The 14,893-nt window shown below is 49.9% G+C and overlaps 1 protein-coding gene across 1 annotated transcript in view; it reads right to left on the reverse strand.

The window, feature by feature from the left end:
* The window catches only part of GRIK5 (glutamate receptor, ionotropic, kainate 5), a 79,438-nt gene that overhangs the window by 52,726 nt on the left and 11,819 nt on the right, over positions 1-14,893 (reverse strand). The window contains 5 exon segments of the mRNA XM_011936566.1: positions 10,903-11,010; positions 11,124-11,228; positions 11,623-11,775; positions 13,980-14,141; positions 14,244-14,297. Of these exon segments, the coding sequence (XP_011791956.1) occupies positions 10,903-11,010; positions 11,124-11,228; positions 11,623-11,775; positions 13,980-14,141; positions 14,244-14,297 (582 nt within the window).

Consider the following 14,893-nt stretch of genomic DNA (forward strand, 5'->3'; position numbering starts at 1 on the left):
AGGATGGTCTCGATCTCCTGACCTCGTGATCCGCCCATCTCGGCCTCCCAAAGTGCTGGGATTACAGGCTTGAGCCACCGCGCCCGGCCAAGATTGTTTTGTAAAATCTCCTGATTATAAATGTTAGCAGCTCTCATGCCTGAAATCCCAGTGCTTTGGGAGACTGAGGTAGGAGGATTGCTTCAGCCCAAGTTTGAGGCTGCAGTGAGCTATGACTGTACCACTGCACTCTAGCCTGGGCAACTGAGCAAGACTCTGTCTCTAAAATAAAATAAAATAAAATAAAATAAAATAAAATAAATGCTAGCAACTGATATGGTTAGGCTTTGTATCCCCACCCAAATCTCACCTTGAATTGTAATCCCCATAATCCCTCCATGTCAAGGAAGAGACCAGCTGGAGGTAACTGAACCATGAGGGCGGTTTCCCCCATGCCCTTCTCATGATAGTGAGTGAGTTCTCACGAGATCTGATGGTTTTACAAGGGGCTCTTCCCCCTTCACTCAGCACATCTCTCTCCTGCTGCCTTGTGAAGACGGTGCCTTGCTTCCCCTTCGCCTACTACCATGATTGTAAATTTCGCGAGGCCTTCCCAGCCATGCTGAACCTGTGAGTCAACTAAACCTCTTCCCTTTATAAATTACCTAGTCTCTGGCAGTTCTTTACAGCAGTATGAAAACGAACTGCTGGGCGTGGTGGCTCATGCCTGTAATCCCAGCACTTTGGGAGGCCGAGGTGGGCGGATCACAAGGTCAGGAGATGGAGACCACGGTGAAACCCCGTCTCTACTAAAAATACAAAAAATTAGCCGGGCGCGGTGGCGGGCGCCTGTAGTCCCAGCTACTCAGGAGGCTGAGGCAGGAGAATGGCGTGAACCCGGGAGGCGGAGCTTGCAGTGAGCCGAGATCGTGCCACTGCACTCCAGCCTGGGCGACAGAGCGAGACTCCGTCTCAAAAAAAAAAAGAAAAAAAAAAAAATTAGCCGGGCGCGGTGGCGGGCGCCTGTAGTCCCAGCTACTCAGGAGGCTGAGGCAGGAGAATGGCGTGAACCCGGGAGGCGGAGCTTGCAGTGAGCCGAGATCGTGCCACTGCACTCCAGCCTGGGCGACAGAGCGAGACTCCGTCTCAAAAAAAAAAAGAAAACGAACTAATACAGCAACCAATTCAAATTCTAATACCAATTATTATTAAATGTTCTGCAGGCCAAAACAAACACAGTTTCTTAGTTTGCACTCTCTGACCTACAGTCAGTTTGCCACGTCGATGCTTATTTCTGAGGGGTTTGAGCAAACTTTACTGACCCCATTGTGCCAAAGAAACACAAAAGCAGAAAGGATGGTTTAAGTGCTAGGAAGACAAGGCATGTAAAGATGGTAACAAGTGGGAAACTTATCTGGACACAGCTATTGTCTAAATGGCTGTTTGTACAATGTCACTTTGGACTAATGAACAAAAGGACTTAGGACTTAGGGAAGACCCAGGAAAGAGCTTCGGTTAAAATATCCACAATGAGCCAGGTGTAGTACCTCAAGTCTGTAATTCTAACACTTTGGGAGGCCAAGGCAGGTGGATGGCTTGAGCCCAGGAGTTCAAGACCAGCCTAGACAATGTGGCAAAACCCCGTCTCTATAAAAAATACAAAAATTAGTTGGGCGTGCCGGTGTGCACCTGTAGTCTCAGCTACTCGGGAGGCTAAGGTAGAGTCCCAGAGGCTCAGGTTGTGGTGAGCCAAGATTGTGCCACTGCCGGCCAGCCTGGGTAATGGAGTGAGACTCTCTCAAAAAAATAAATAAAATAAAATATCCACAATGGTTATTGTGTATTGAGAACCTGTGCTCTGCATTCTCTCGATGACATCATTTTAATTCCTCATGGCGACCTTACACTGAAATGGGCATGAGTAGATTCCTTTTTTTTTTTTTGAGACGGAGTCTTGCTCTGTCGCCCGGGCTGGAGTGCAGTGGCTGGATCTCAGCTCACTGCAAGCTCCGCCTCCCGGGTTTACGCCATTCTCCTGCCTCAGCCTCCCAAGTAGCTGGGACTACAGGCGCCCGCCACCTCGCCCAGCTAGTTTTTTTTTTTTTGTATTTTTTAGTAGACGGGGTTTCACCGTGTTAGCCAGGATGGTCTCGATCTCCTGACCTCGTGATCCACCCGTCTCGGCCTCCCAAAGTGCTGGGATTACAGGCTTGAGCCACCGCGCCCGGCCGAATAGATTCCTTTTATACATGTGGACACGGAGGCTCAAAGTGGTCAAGTGACCTCTGTCACCTCTCATTCATTCAACACACAATTACTGAGCTCCATGGTAGGTGTGGCCACAATATTGTGCTGCTTCTTCCATCAGCAGATGGGGTCCATTTCTCCCTGGGTCTAGACTCCTTGGTCTGAGCTGGCCTTATGACTTGTTTTGGCCAATTGGATGTGGCAGAAGTGATGCTGTGTGAATTCCAGAGCCTCAGCCTTCAGAGCAGCCCCCATTTAAGGAAGCCCAGGCTGGCCTGCTGGAGGGTGAGTGAACCAAGGCGTGCCAGCCAACAGCCAGCAGCCACAGCCATTCTTCACTTACCAGTCCAGTCTGGACAGCAGCTGAATGCTGCCACAGTGTGCCCAAGCGAGACCAGCCAAAGAACCACTGAGTTGACCCATGGAATCATGCAAAATAATCAACTGCTATTCTTTCAGTTTCTGGGTTCTGGGTGGTTTGTCATACAGTGATAGAATCTCCTACTATGTGGCCAGGTCATAGGCTCTGGGCTTCAGGACCCCAAAGAGCCCTACAGCTACACGATGATGGGATGGAAGGCAGTCAGTGATTCTCTATCAAGCCGCCTTTCCAGAACCAAAACTGTGGAACTGGGAACAAGAATGTAAGATAATACTAATAATAGCGGCAGCAGCCAGCATTTCTTGTGGGCTTGCTGTGTGACAGCAATTCTGTCAGCGTGGGAGGGCAGTATTATTACCTCTCTTTTAGAGATGAGGACACTGAGGTCCAGAGAAGTGAAGTAGTAAGTGTCTGAAAAGGACAAGTTGGTCTGATTCCAAAGCTCCCCTCTTAAACCCTGTGCTAGACTGAGCTCCAGTGGACAGAATCAGACAGTGGATATGGGAGAAGCCAGACAGAGGTGAGGGACCCAGGCTGGGTATCAAAGCTGGAGAATCAGAAATCGAGAATCCTAGAGACAAGGGCCTGGCTCCCATACAGCCCCCTTAACATACAGAGGATAGAACCAAGGCTCAGAGAGGTAAAGAATCTAGCCCAAGGCCACCCAGCTGAAGCAGGGCAGTGGGAAGGGAGACGGGGCAGAGCTGGGCTTCACAACCCAGTCACTGTGCACTCTGAACCCTGTTCCTTCACTATGCCAAGTTGATCTCTAAATTCAAGACTGAGAAACTTGGGTTCAGGGTCTCAAGACTGGGGTATGAGCTTAGAGAGACAAAAAGAGACTGGGGTCTGTGACTAGAACTCAAAATTAGATAATCATAATCTAGGACTCAACTTAGAGCCACAGACTATTAGAACAGAAGGGTCCTCAAGGAGCCTCAAATCCAGGGTCTTCAGACTTCAAAAAGAATTGTATGCAGAAGCCCAACACTGCAGCCAGACAACGAGACACTGCTAAGTCCAGTTCTAAGAATTTACCCTACAAATGGCTGTGCATCAAAAATGCAGGTCCAAGAAAGTCAGTGTAGCATTGCTTGTAGTGAGAACAAAGACTGAAACAACCTAATTTGGGCCAAGTTAAAAAGATTATCGATGTCATAAAAGAATCCCAGGCAACCACTAAAATAGCAAGGTCTACAAGATATATTAGGAGGAAAAAACCAAGCTACAGAACAACGTGTACAATATGCTACTCTTTGTTAAAGAAAGAGCAAGGATGTGCTTGTATATGCATAGACATTTCTGGAAGGATGGTGGCCTCTGAAAAAAGAAAATGAAAGACCCAGGGAAGGAAGGAAACTGATTTTTCACTCCTCACCTGCCTTGTACTCTTTGAATTCTATTTTATATAGGTTTCTATTAACTTCTGTCCCTTCCCCAATTTTATTTATTTATTTTTGAGACAAGGTCTCGCTCTGTCACCCAGGCTGGAGTGTAGTGGTGCGATCTCAGCTCACTAGAACCTCCGCCTCCTGGGCTCAAGTGATTCTCCCACCTCAGCCTCCAGAGTAACTGGGACCACAGGCACGTGCCACTGAGCCCGGCTAATTTTTGTATTTTTTGTAGACACAGGGTTTCATCATGTTGCCCAGGCTGGTCTCGAAATCCTGAGCTCAAGTGATCTGCCCACCCCAGCCTCCCAAAGTGCTGGGATTACAGGCGTGAGCCACCATGCTCAGCCCTCAAGCTCAGTGTAACAATTTTTTTAAATTGAAGTATGAGATTTAAGTGTGTATGAAAATGCATGGTTGCTGGGCTTGGTGGTTCACGCCTATAGTCCCAGCACTTTGAGAGGCCAAGGAGGGAGGATCACTTGAGCCCAGGAGTTCAAGACCAGCCTGGGCAACATAGGAAGACCCCGTCTCAATAAAAATAACTTACAAAAAATAAAGAGAAATGCAAAGAGTCAAGAAGAACCAAAGTAATCCTAAAGAAGAAAAGCAAAACTGGGGGTTTACCCTGTCAAATATTAACACTTAATTTAAAGCTATGGTATTTAAGACATTGCAGTACTAGAACAAAGATAGATAAATAGACAGTAAAATGGAGTGTTTGGAAACCCACATATAAATGGATATTGATTTGTGACAAAGGTAAAACTGTCCTGAAGGGGGAAGAATGATTATTATAATAAATGGTGCTTCTGAATTAAATACCCATATGGAAAAAATTTATATTCTGGCCTAGGCGCGGTGGCTCATGCCTGTAATCCCAGCACTTTGGGAGGCTGAGGCAGGTGGATCACTTGAGGTCAGGAGTTCAAGACCAGCCTGGCCAATATGGTGAAGCCCCTATCTCTATTAAAAATACAAAAATCAGCCAGGCATGGTGCTGGGTGCCTGTAATCCCAGCTACTCGGGAGGCTGAGACAGAAGAATCACTTGAACCCAGGAGACGGAGGTTGCAGTGAACCAAGATCGCATGCTACTACACTCCAGCCTGGGCAACAGAGTGAGACTCTGTCTCAAAAAGATAAGTAAATAAAAGAAAACAAAAAAGAAAAAAAAAAAAAAAAAAAAAAAAAAAAAAAAAAAAAAAAAAAACAAGAACAAAATGTATTTTGACTCCCCTACCCTACATAAAAATCAATTTCAGGAGGATGGCAGACCCAAATGTAAAAGGCAAAATTATTAAGTTTTTAGAACACAAATAGTAGAATATCTTCATGATATAGGGGTATCCACGGAATTCTTAAATTCTAAAAGCATTAACCATAAAGGAAAAAAGCTGATGGAGTGAACTTTAGTAAAATTAAAAATCAAATCCTTTTATCCAAAATATTCTACTGAGAATGAAAAGGTAAGCCACAAAGGGGGAGAAGACATTTGCAATACATACATCAGACAAATGACTTGTACCCAAGAATGTATAAATAACTCACAAATCAATAAAAAGGTCATATATCCCAATTTCTTTAAAATAGAAAAAGACATGAATAGGAACCTCGCAAATGAGGGTTTCCAAATAGCCAATAAAGGGCCAGGTGTGGTGGCTCATGCCTGTAATTCCAGAACTTTAGGAGGCCAAGGTGGGTGGATCCCTTGAACCCAGGAGTCCAAGACCAGGCTTGGCAACATGGTAAAACCCTGTCAATTAAAAAAAAATTTGTTTTTAATTAGCTGGGTGTGGTGGTGCATGACTGTGATCCCAGCTACTCAGGAGGCTGAGATGGGAGAAGTGCTTGAGCCTGGAGGTTGAAGCTGCAGTGAGCTACGATCGGGCCACTGCACTCCAGCCTGGGTAATAGAGCAAGACCCTCTCTCAAAAAACAAAAACAAAGAAAAATCAAATAGCCAATAAACACAAAAAGGTGTTCTACCTCCCTGACCATCAGGGAAATGCAAATGAAAACCACCATATATGGTTGGTACCTGTATACACTCACCACTGACAAAACGAGGAGCAAGTGGAATTCTCATTCATTCGCTGCTGCTGGGAATGAAAGTGAAAGTGGTTCAACCACTTTGGAAAACACTTTTACAGTAACTGCTAAAGCTGAGACAAACACCCTGCAACTCAACAACTAGAACACACCCAACAGAAACACCAATACATGTTCACCAAAAGACATGGAAGAGAACCTTCCTAGCAGTACTACACCTAACAGCAAAAAGCCAGAAACAAACATCCATCTAGAGTTGATGAATCAGGAAACTGCAGTACATTCGACATACAACAATGAGACTACACCACTTGCAATGCCACAGATGAATCTCATAATGTTGCCAGAAGAAGCCAGTCTCAAGAGAGAACACAGTACGATGCCATTTATATGAGGTTCAAGGGCAGGCAAAGCTGATCTGTGGTGACAGAAGCTGAGATGGGGGTTAGCCTTGGAGGGTTAATGATTGGAAGGGCATGGGGAGGCTTTGGGTTGGGGACAGCTGATTGATTACACAGGTGTGTTCAGTTTTTGAAACTTCAGTGAGAAGTAACACAATTTGTGCACATTTCTGTATGTGTGTTACACTTCAACGAAAATCTCTAGAAAGTAAAAACAAAAAATTAAAGTAGGGTAGGTTCCAGAACATTGCTTACAAGCTGATTGCTTGGACGCTTTCATGAACCTGGGATCCAAATCCTTGTCCAGGATTTCCTGGAGTGTAGTTTAAACAACAATGATCTAGTCCAACCTCTTCACTCTGCTATGAATATTTTATTTATGCATTTATTAATTATTATTATTTTTAGACAGGATCTCACTCTGTCACCCTGGCAGTGGTATGATCTGGGCTCACTGCAGCCTCAACCTCCCAGGTTCAAGCAATCCTCCTGCCTCAGCCTCCCAAGTAGCTGGGACTAAAGGCACACACCACCACGCCCAGCTAATTTTTGCATTTTTAGTAGAGATGGGGTTTCGCCATGTTGCCCAGGCTGGTATCGAACTCATGGGCCCAAGTGATCTCCCCACCTTGGTCTCCCATAGTGCTGGTGTTACAGGTGTGAACCACCATGCCCAGACTGCTAGGAATACTTTACTCCCCTCACTTTAAAGGAGGAAACCGAGGCTAGATAGAAGAGACCTGCTAGGGTCACACAGTGTGTGGATGGCAGTGCCAGGCCCAGGACACAGCCCTGAGGGCTCAGAAAGAAGTAGAAATAATAGAGGCAACATGGCCAGGCGCAGTGGCTCATGCCTGTAATCCCAGCATTTTGGGAGGCCAAGGCAGGCAGATCACAAGGTCAGGAGATCGAGACCATCCTGGCTAACACGGTGAAACCCCGTCTCTACTAAAAATACAAAAAATTAGCTGGGCATGGTGGCAGGCCTATAGTCCCAGCTACTCGGGAGGCTGAGGCACGAGGATGGCGTTAACTGGGAGGCAGAGCTTGCAGTGAGCCAAGATCGTGCCACTGCACTTCAAACCTCGGTGACAGAGTGAGACTCCATCTCAAAAAAAATAAAAAAAAAAAATAATAGAGGCAACGAGGTGCAAAAGATAGGCATGTGGGCTCTGCTGCCTTCTAGCTGGGCAACCTCGGGCATGTCATTTAACCCTCCCATGCCTGAGGCCAGGCGCGGTGGCTCACGCCTGTAATCCCAGCTCTCAGGAAGGCAGAGGCGGGAGGATAGCTTGAGCCCAGGAGTTCGAGACCTGCCTGGGTAATATAGCGAGACCCCATTCTCCACAAAAAAAGGAAAAAAAAAAAAAAAAAAAAAAAAAAAAAAAATAAGCGCAACCCTCCCATGCCTGAGTTTCTTTATCTGAAAATCAGTGCTTCTGTGAAGACTGAGTCACATGAGCACAGGGCTTGGCACAACGCTCAAAGCCATGAATCACAAGCTCGGGAGGGGGAGGGAGGGAGGGAGGTTCTCTCACGCGCACCTTAGGCACTGCAAGGGCCTTCTTAGTTCATGTGATCCTCCCACTGCCCCTCAAGGTGAGATGCAGACCCGTTTTACAGATAAAACAAAGGAGACTGGAGAGTTAAGAGACTTGAACTGATAAGAGCAGAGGAATGGGACTGAGGTCCCTCTGTCCGCAGCAGAGAGACTACTCTTAACTGCCACACTAGTCACCAAAGGGCAGGGTGAGGTGTCTCAGCTCAATGAAGGGAATCCTCAGGACCACCTGGGGGCCCTGAGAAATTCTCCAAGACTGGGGCAAGACCAGGGGCTGAGGAGGGCAGGCCCCTGCACTGTCTCAACTCCATGGGACTTCTGCACCCCAGCTTTCCGGTGGGGCCTCTCTCCATCTCAGTGCCAGCCCATCCTGTCTCAGCACGAGATCCCTGAGCCTGCCCCAGGGGCAGCGCTAGCCTGCACTCCATCACCAGAGCCCCTCGCTCCCACACCTGGATCACCTCTAATCCTTAGCAGCATCCCTCATGGGCCAACAAGGAGCTTTCCTGACTCCAGATCTGGCCCCGCCCCTTCCTGCTCAACACTCTCTCTCCAAGGTAAAGCACAAGACAACTAGGTCCTTCAGAGCCCCTTCCCCACCTGCTGCCCCACAGCCCCTAGGCTGCCTCTGTCCCATCACTCACCACAACCCTCTGTACTTGCTAGGTGTCAGTCACGGCTCTAGGCCCTGGGAATAGAGCAGTGAATGAAACAAGTTCTAACCCACATCTTGCCCTAGGCACCCAGTTTGAGTCACATCTGAATCTCCAAGTGCCTGACACAGGTCTTGCCAAGAAACCCATGTCAGGAAATACCAGCGAATGAACGGGGCTTGTCTGACTGTGTACACAGAGGCTGTTGCCTCCCTGTTCAAACTGACAAACACTTCCTAAAACCCTGGCTCCTGCCCCTCCTGCCGCTCCTGCTGCCTGGGATATTTTCCGCACATCCAACTCCTGTGCAACCCCATCTAAGGTCACCTCTGCCAGGAAGCCTTCTTCCAGCCTCCTAAAGCTGACGCAGTCCCTCCTTTCTTTGGGAGGCCCTCATTGTGGGAATGACTGTGTCCAGGTCTGTCTCCTCCATCAGACTGGGACCACCTCCCAGTGCCACCCGAGAGCACCTGACTCATTTCTGTGCTTCTAGAATGTAAGGGCCAGCACCATACAGCTTTGGTAAATATTTACGGATCAAATGAATAAGTGAATCAACCCATCAAGAGATGGGTGAACATCAGGAAGGGAAGAAAAATACAAGCTCCCAGGCCTTGAGGAGAAGCGGGGAGGAGAGTGAAGAAGACACGCGAAGCTCCCAGGGTCATGACTCAGCTCTCCTGACCTCCCCTCCCTGACCTCTGCACCCTGTTCCCCACCAAGGCCCCCAACTTTTCTGCCTCCAGGAGGCTTCAGGGATTGACCGTATACTGCAGCACAGAGGGTCTGACTGCTCCTAGCCAAGCCTCCAGGGTCCCCTGGGGAGGCTGTTAGGAGGTGTCTGGTTTCCCATCTGCAGGCCATCTGTCCCTCCACAACAGGATCACTGGCCTTGCTCCAGAGGGACTCGAGGTCCATTTTAGATCAGGAGTTCCCTAGGGACCGAGGGAACTGCTCTGCGACTCACTGCTTTAGGGGGCCCTCTAACATCCTACAAAACCCTCCTGTAACCCTCTCTGAATGTCAGCATCCACAGCTAATAGCTGACACAGCTCAGAGTTACTGAGCAGCTCCCTCAGTAACAACAAATGCTGACAGGCTGCAGACTTGGCCACTCTGAAGAGCGTGGCTGCCTGGCGTATCCAGCCTCCAGGCCAGCTGCTTGGGGAAGCCTCCTGCTCGCCAGGCCTGTGTATCACCCCCTCCCTGACCTCCTAAGGCCAGGGAGGAAGCCCATTGTGCCTGGCAGGAGGCAGCATGGTGCAGCAGAGAGGGCACTAGCTCCGAGCTGGACACTCAGCTCTGCCGGGAACTCACTGTGTGACCTGCTTCCTTATCCTCAAAAGGGGGAAATAAGATGAAGCTCACAAGGGTAGCCATCAGGTCTAAAGAATGACGCTTGGAAAGGGCCTAGCACAGTGCTTGGCACAGAACAGGTGCTCAATAAATACTTGACATACAAAGGCCCCTCTGCCTCTGATTTGGTGAAATGCAGGAGTGGCACTCTCAGGGCTACAGGACAATGCCCCTGGCCGGTGCTTGGGTACTGAGAGGTCTGGAGCTTCAGAACACAGTGGTCAAGACTCGGGCTCTGAAGGATTAGACATAGCTTTCAGTCCTGGTTGTGCTGGGTACTTGCTGTGTGACCCTGGGCAAGTTGCCTCCCCTCTCTAAGCCTCAGTTTCCACAACTTCAAGATGAACACTGAGTTGGCATTGTTGATACATGTTGTTGGCAAGGGTGGTAAAACAACTGTACTGGCAATCATGATTCACCAGGATTGACCAGGGCCAGATACCGTGCAAAGAGCTCGGTTAAAGCTGGCCCTGAGGGCAGTCTGCTCTCTCTCTGCTCTGGCAGCGTTTTGGATGGTAGTGCCTTATTCACAACCTGGAGTTGCTGGGTGCAGGAATCCCGGCGCCCACTGGCCTGTGCATCATGATTCACCAGGATTGACCAGGGCCAGATACCGTGCAAAGAGCTCGGTTAAAGCTGGCCCTGAGGGCAGTCTGCTCCCTCTCTGCTCTGGCAGCGTTTTGGATGGTAGTGCCTTATTCACAACCTGGAGTTGCTGGGTGCAGGAATCCCGGCGCCCACTGGCCTGTGCGCTGTGCCAGCCAATGCATCCCTCCACCTCACAGTGGGAGCTAGGACTGGGCTCAGGGAAGCATCAGGGAAGGCCCAGCGTTCAGGTCACTTCACTTACCACTCCGAGGCCCCCGTCTAGGACCACTCACCAGGATGGTTGTGACCACCAGCGTCTTGTTGGCCAGTGTCTGCGACAGGTTGATGTCCAGGGTGGTGGCATTCATGGCCAGGGTGCGGTTAGAGTACCACACCCCAATCTAGGGGGCAGAGAGGGTACTGTCAGCTCAGGCCCTGCCCAAGGTTATGGCAGCCTCTGGGCCTGTCCCACCCTCACCCCAGCACGGCTCTGGCGTCGCCTGGGTCTGCTCACCTCACGGTGGCCCTGCCGGGACTTTTCTAGGATGCGCAGGGTGTAGTTGGTTCTCTGCCCTTTGCTGTTGAACTCGACCCGCCCGGTCAGCCCATCATACTCTACCTGGCAGGGTGGGGAGGCGGGGCAGAGGGAGGATGCAGGGACCCAGAGATGGGCAGGGAAGGCCCAGCGTGATGAGACATCCATAAAGAAAGGCACAGATAGACCAGGGTGGAGGGGACAAGAAAGAGAAGAAAGAGGAAGGTCACAGTCAAAACAGCAAGATAACATGCAAGGAAGCAAGGGAAGATGGGACAAAAGGCATGAAGAAGGCAAGACTCGGAAAGAGAGAGAGAGAGCAACCCAGACAGGCAGCAGCAGCCAGGAGTGGACAGGGGAGGCAGTGGGTACGGTGGGAGGAGCAGGGAGGGCAGAGGGCCACAGGGTGGACACAGTGAGTGCTCCCACCTGAGGTGGCCGTGCCTTGCCTCCTCCACCCACCCCTGCTCAGGCTCACCATGCGCAGGTAGTTCATGAGGCTGGTCCCATGGGGCCAAATGTTGGCCGATGTACAGGCCAGCGGCTTCACACCGATCTCCTGGCTGCGGTTCAGCTCTCGGACAGCGCTCACCACCACGTGCACGGCATCAAACATCAGTGCAGCTGACAACTGTGGTGGGACAGAGGTGGGGGTGGGATGGATAAGAGGCTGCTTAGCCAGGGTAACTCAAATAACTTCCCTCTCCCCAGAAATGGGAAACTGGGTGGGTCAGGAGTGAGGAAGTGGCTCCGGTGTCTTTTTTGGGAAGTGGAATTGACAGTGGGAAAGGTGTGAGTGCTTCCCGTGTCTTGGTGGGAGTAGGTCTCCCAGACTGTGTGTGGCCATGTGTCTCTCAGAGGGTGCCTGGATCCATGTGTCTCTCAGAGGGTGCCTGGATAGCCAGCTGTGTCACCTGCATGGGCAGGTATGTCCGGCAATCTGGGTGATGCGGGCCAGGGAAGATGGCCACAGTCCCCGTCTGAGCGTGTCTGGGGGATGTTTACATGAGTGGGGCTGGATGACCATGCCCATTCATCTATACGCAGGGTGGGTGTGGTGTCAGAAAGGTAGGAGCGTTTAATGGTTGGTCCCAGGCCTGGGAGGCAGGTGGCTCAGAGCTAGAGGCTTGGCTCTGCTATTTTCTCATTCTGTGACAGGGCTAAGTCCTCATTCCTCCCTGAACCTCAGTTTCCTTTTCTGTAAAATGAGGATAATAGTAATCTCTACCTTCATGTGCTGTTGTGGGGATGTGGTGACATAACGCCTATAAAGCACTCAGAACGGCACCTGGCACACAGTGAGCGTCCCATATACTCTGGCCACCAAGCTGTGACACAACCACGGTGTCTGTGTGTGCTTGTTAGGGTGTGCCCTAGCTGTGTTAGTGTGAAGGTCTGAGTATCTGTGTTGTGTAGATGTGCACAGGGGTACACACAAATGTGCCTCTGTGTTGGGGTGTGTGATGTCCCTGTGTGGACCCAACTGACTAGACAGCTTGGTCTCCATGTGCACTCTGCGCATAGAAGTGTCTTGATGTCTTGGTATCTGAGTAGATGTCAGTGAACAAATACCTGTAAATATGCATCTTCTGTATGCTGGTATTTATTCAACATCTATTATCAGACAACTGTTATGAGTTACGCTGTTTTAAGTACTGGGGATACAATGGTGAACAAAATAAACAGAACCCCCTGCCCTCATGGAACTTACAGTCCTCAAATCCATTTCTCTATGTAAATCTAATATAGAGTAAGCCACATCGTGATGAAATAAGCAAATATAAGTGCTATGGAAAAAGACAAGGCAAGGAGGGGTGAAAAAGTAGATAGTTTACCTTTTTTATTTTTTCTTTTGAGACAGAGTCTTGCTCTGTCACCCAGGCTGGAGTGCAGTGGTACAATCTTGGCTCACTGCAACCTCTTCTACCTCCCAGGTTCAAGCAACTGTTGTGTCTCAGCCACCCAAGTAGCTGGGATTACAGGCACGTGCCACCACACCCAGCTAATGTTTGTGTTTTCAGTAGAGACAGGATTTCGCCATGTTGGCCAGGCTGATCTTGAACTCCTGACCTGAAGTGAGCCTCCTGCCTCAGCCTCCCAAAGTGCTGGGATTACAAGTGTAAGTCACCATGCCTGGCCAGTTTACCCTTTTTTTTTTTTTTTTTTGAGATAGAGTCTCACTCTCTCACCCAGGCTGGAGTGCAATGGCACGATCTCAGCACACTGCAACTTCCGCCTCCCGGGTTCAAGTGATTCTTCCGCCTCAGCCTCCCAAGTAGCTGGATTACAGGCACCCGCCATCATGTCTGGCTAATTTTTGTACTTTTGTAGAGGTGGGGTTTCACCATGTTGGCCAGGCTGGTCTTGAACTCCTGACCTCAGGTGATCTGCCTGCCTTGGCCTCCCAAAGTGCTGGGATTACAGGCATGAGGCACCACGCCGGGCCAAGTTTACCATTTTTTAAACAGGAGGAGGAAGGAAAAATCTTATACCTGAGGGGACACTGGAGCAACATCCTAGTGATGGGGAGCGGGCCACTGCTTCTCTCAGAAAGCTCACGGGAAGCAGGGGGAAGAGGGTGTGGAGAGACCCTGAGGTGCACCTGCTTGGGGCATCAGAGACACCTCAAGGAGCTGGTGTGGCCAGAGTGGTGTGGGAGGTAGAGGGAGAGGAGGACATGGCCCCAGTGCATCACAAGGCCACACCACAAGGCCTCAGGGAGGGCGAGAGGGTTCTGAGTATGATCTGAGCGAGGTCTGAAAGGGGGTCCCAGAAGTATCTGTGCACAGAGTGTCTCTGGGTGTGACTGGGTATCTTGGGTATCTGTGTGCTCACCGCAGGGCCTGGGTAGGTGCGGGCTTCACAGTTCTCCCTCCAGGACATGTTGAGGCTGCGGACAAACTCCGGGTAGAAGGGGTGGGACGTGTTGAACATGGAGAAGCCCAGGATGTTGGAGGAGTCCTCCACAATACCGTCCAGATGCAGGATGGGGAAGTCCTGGGACCAGGAAGAGGTGGTGAGGCCTGGGGCCAAGACCTAAGTGGGACAGCTGTGGTGGGAGGGAAGTGGGGGCAAAGAGGGGCCAGAAGGCCTACGCACCATGGTGGTGAGGATGTACTTGTAAAACGCTGAGGTCATTCCCAGTTCTGAGGCCTGGAAAACACAGGGAGGCAAAGAGGCAGAGTGAGAGACAGAGACTCACAGGCAGAGATGGGGAGGACTCAAGAGAGGAAGAGAGATTTAGAGACAGACCTGGTGAGAAGACATCCTATGGGAAACACAGTAAAGTTAGAAACGCTCAGAGATAGACAGGGAGGAGGAGACAAGTGGAGGCAGGGGGAGGCCTTAGTCCCTGGTGTCCTGCCATGCTGACTGCTGTCCCAGGTGGAGGGTGTGCAAGGAGATTTTGCTAGAGGAGAGAATAGGGTCCCCAAATGCCCCCGTCTCTCCTGAAGGCACTTACAAGATTTCCTTCTGGAGACAGGTAAGAAGATGTCTCAGAAATAGGGCAGGAAGGGGAATTATTATTTTTATAAAGATAGGATCTTGCTCTGTCACTCAGGCTGGAGTACAGTGGTGGGATCATAGCTCACTGAAACTTTGACCTCTCAGGCTCAAGTGATCCTCCCACCTCAGCTCCTGAGTACCTGGAATCATAGGCATGCACCAGAATGCCCAGCTAATTAAAAAAAAATTTTTTTTTTTTTTGTGGAGATGGGGTCTTGCTATGGTCCCAAGCTCCTGGCCTC

This window comes from Colobus angolensis, unplaced genomic scaffold, assembly GCF_000951035.1.
Source record: "Colobus angolensis palliatus isolate OR3802 unplaced genomic scaffold, Cang.pa_1.0 Scaffold154, whole genome shotgun sequence".
Taxonomy (NCBI): Eukaryota; Metazoa; Chordata; class Mammalia; order Primates; family Cercopithecidae; genus Colobus; species Colobus angolensis.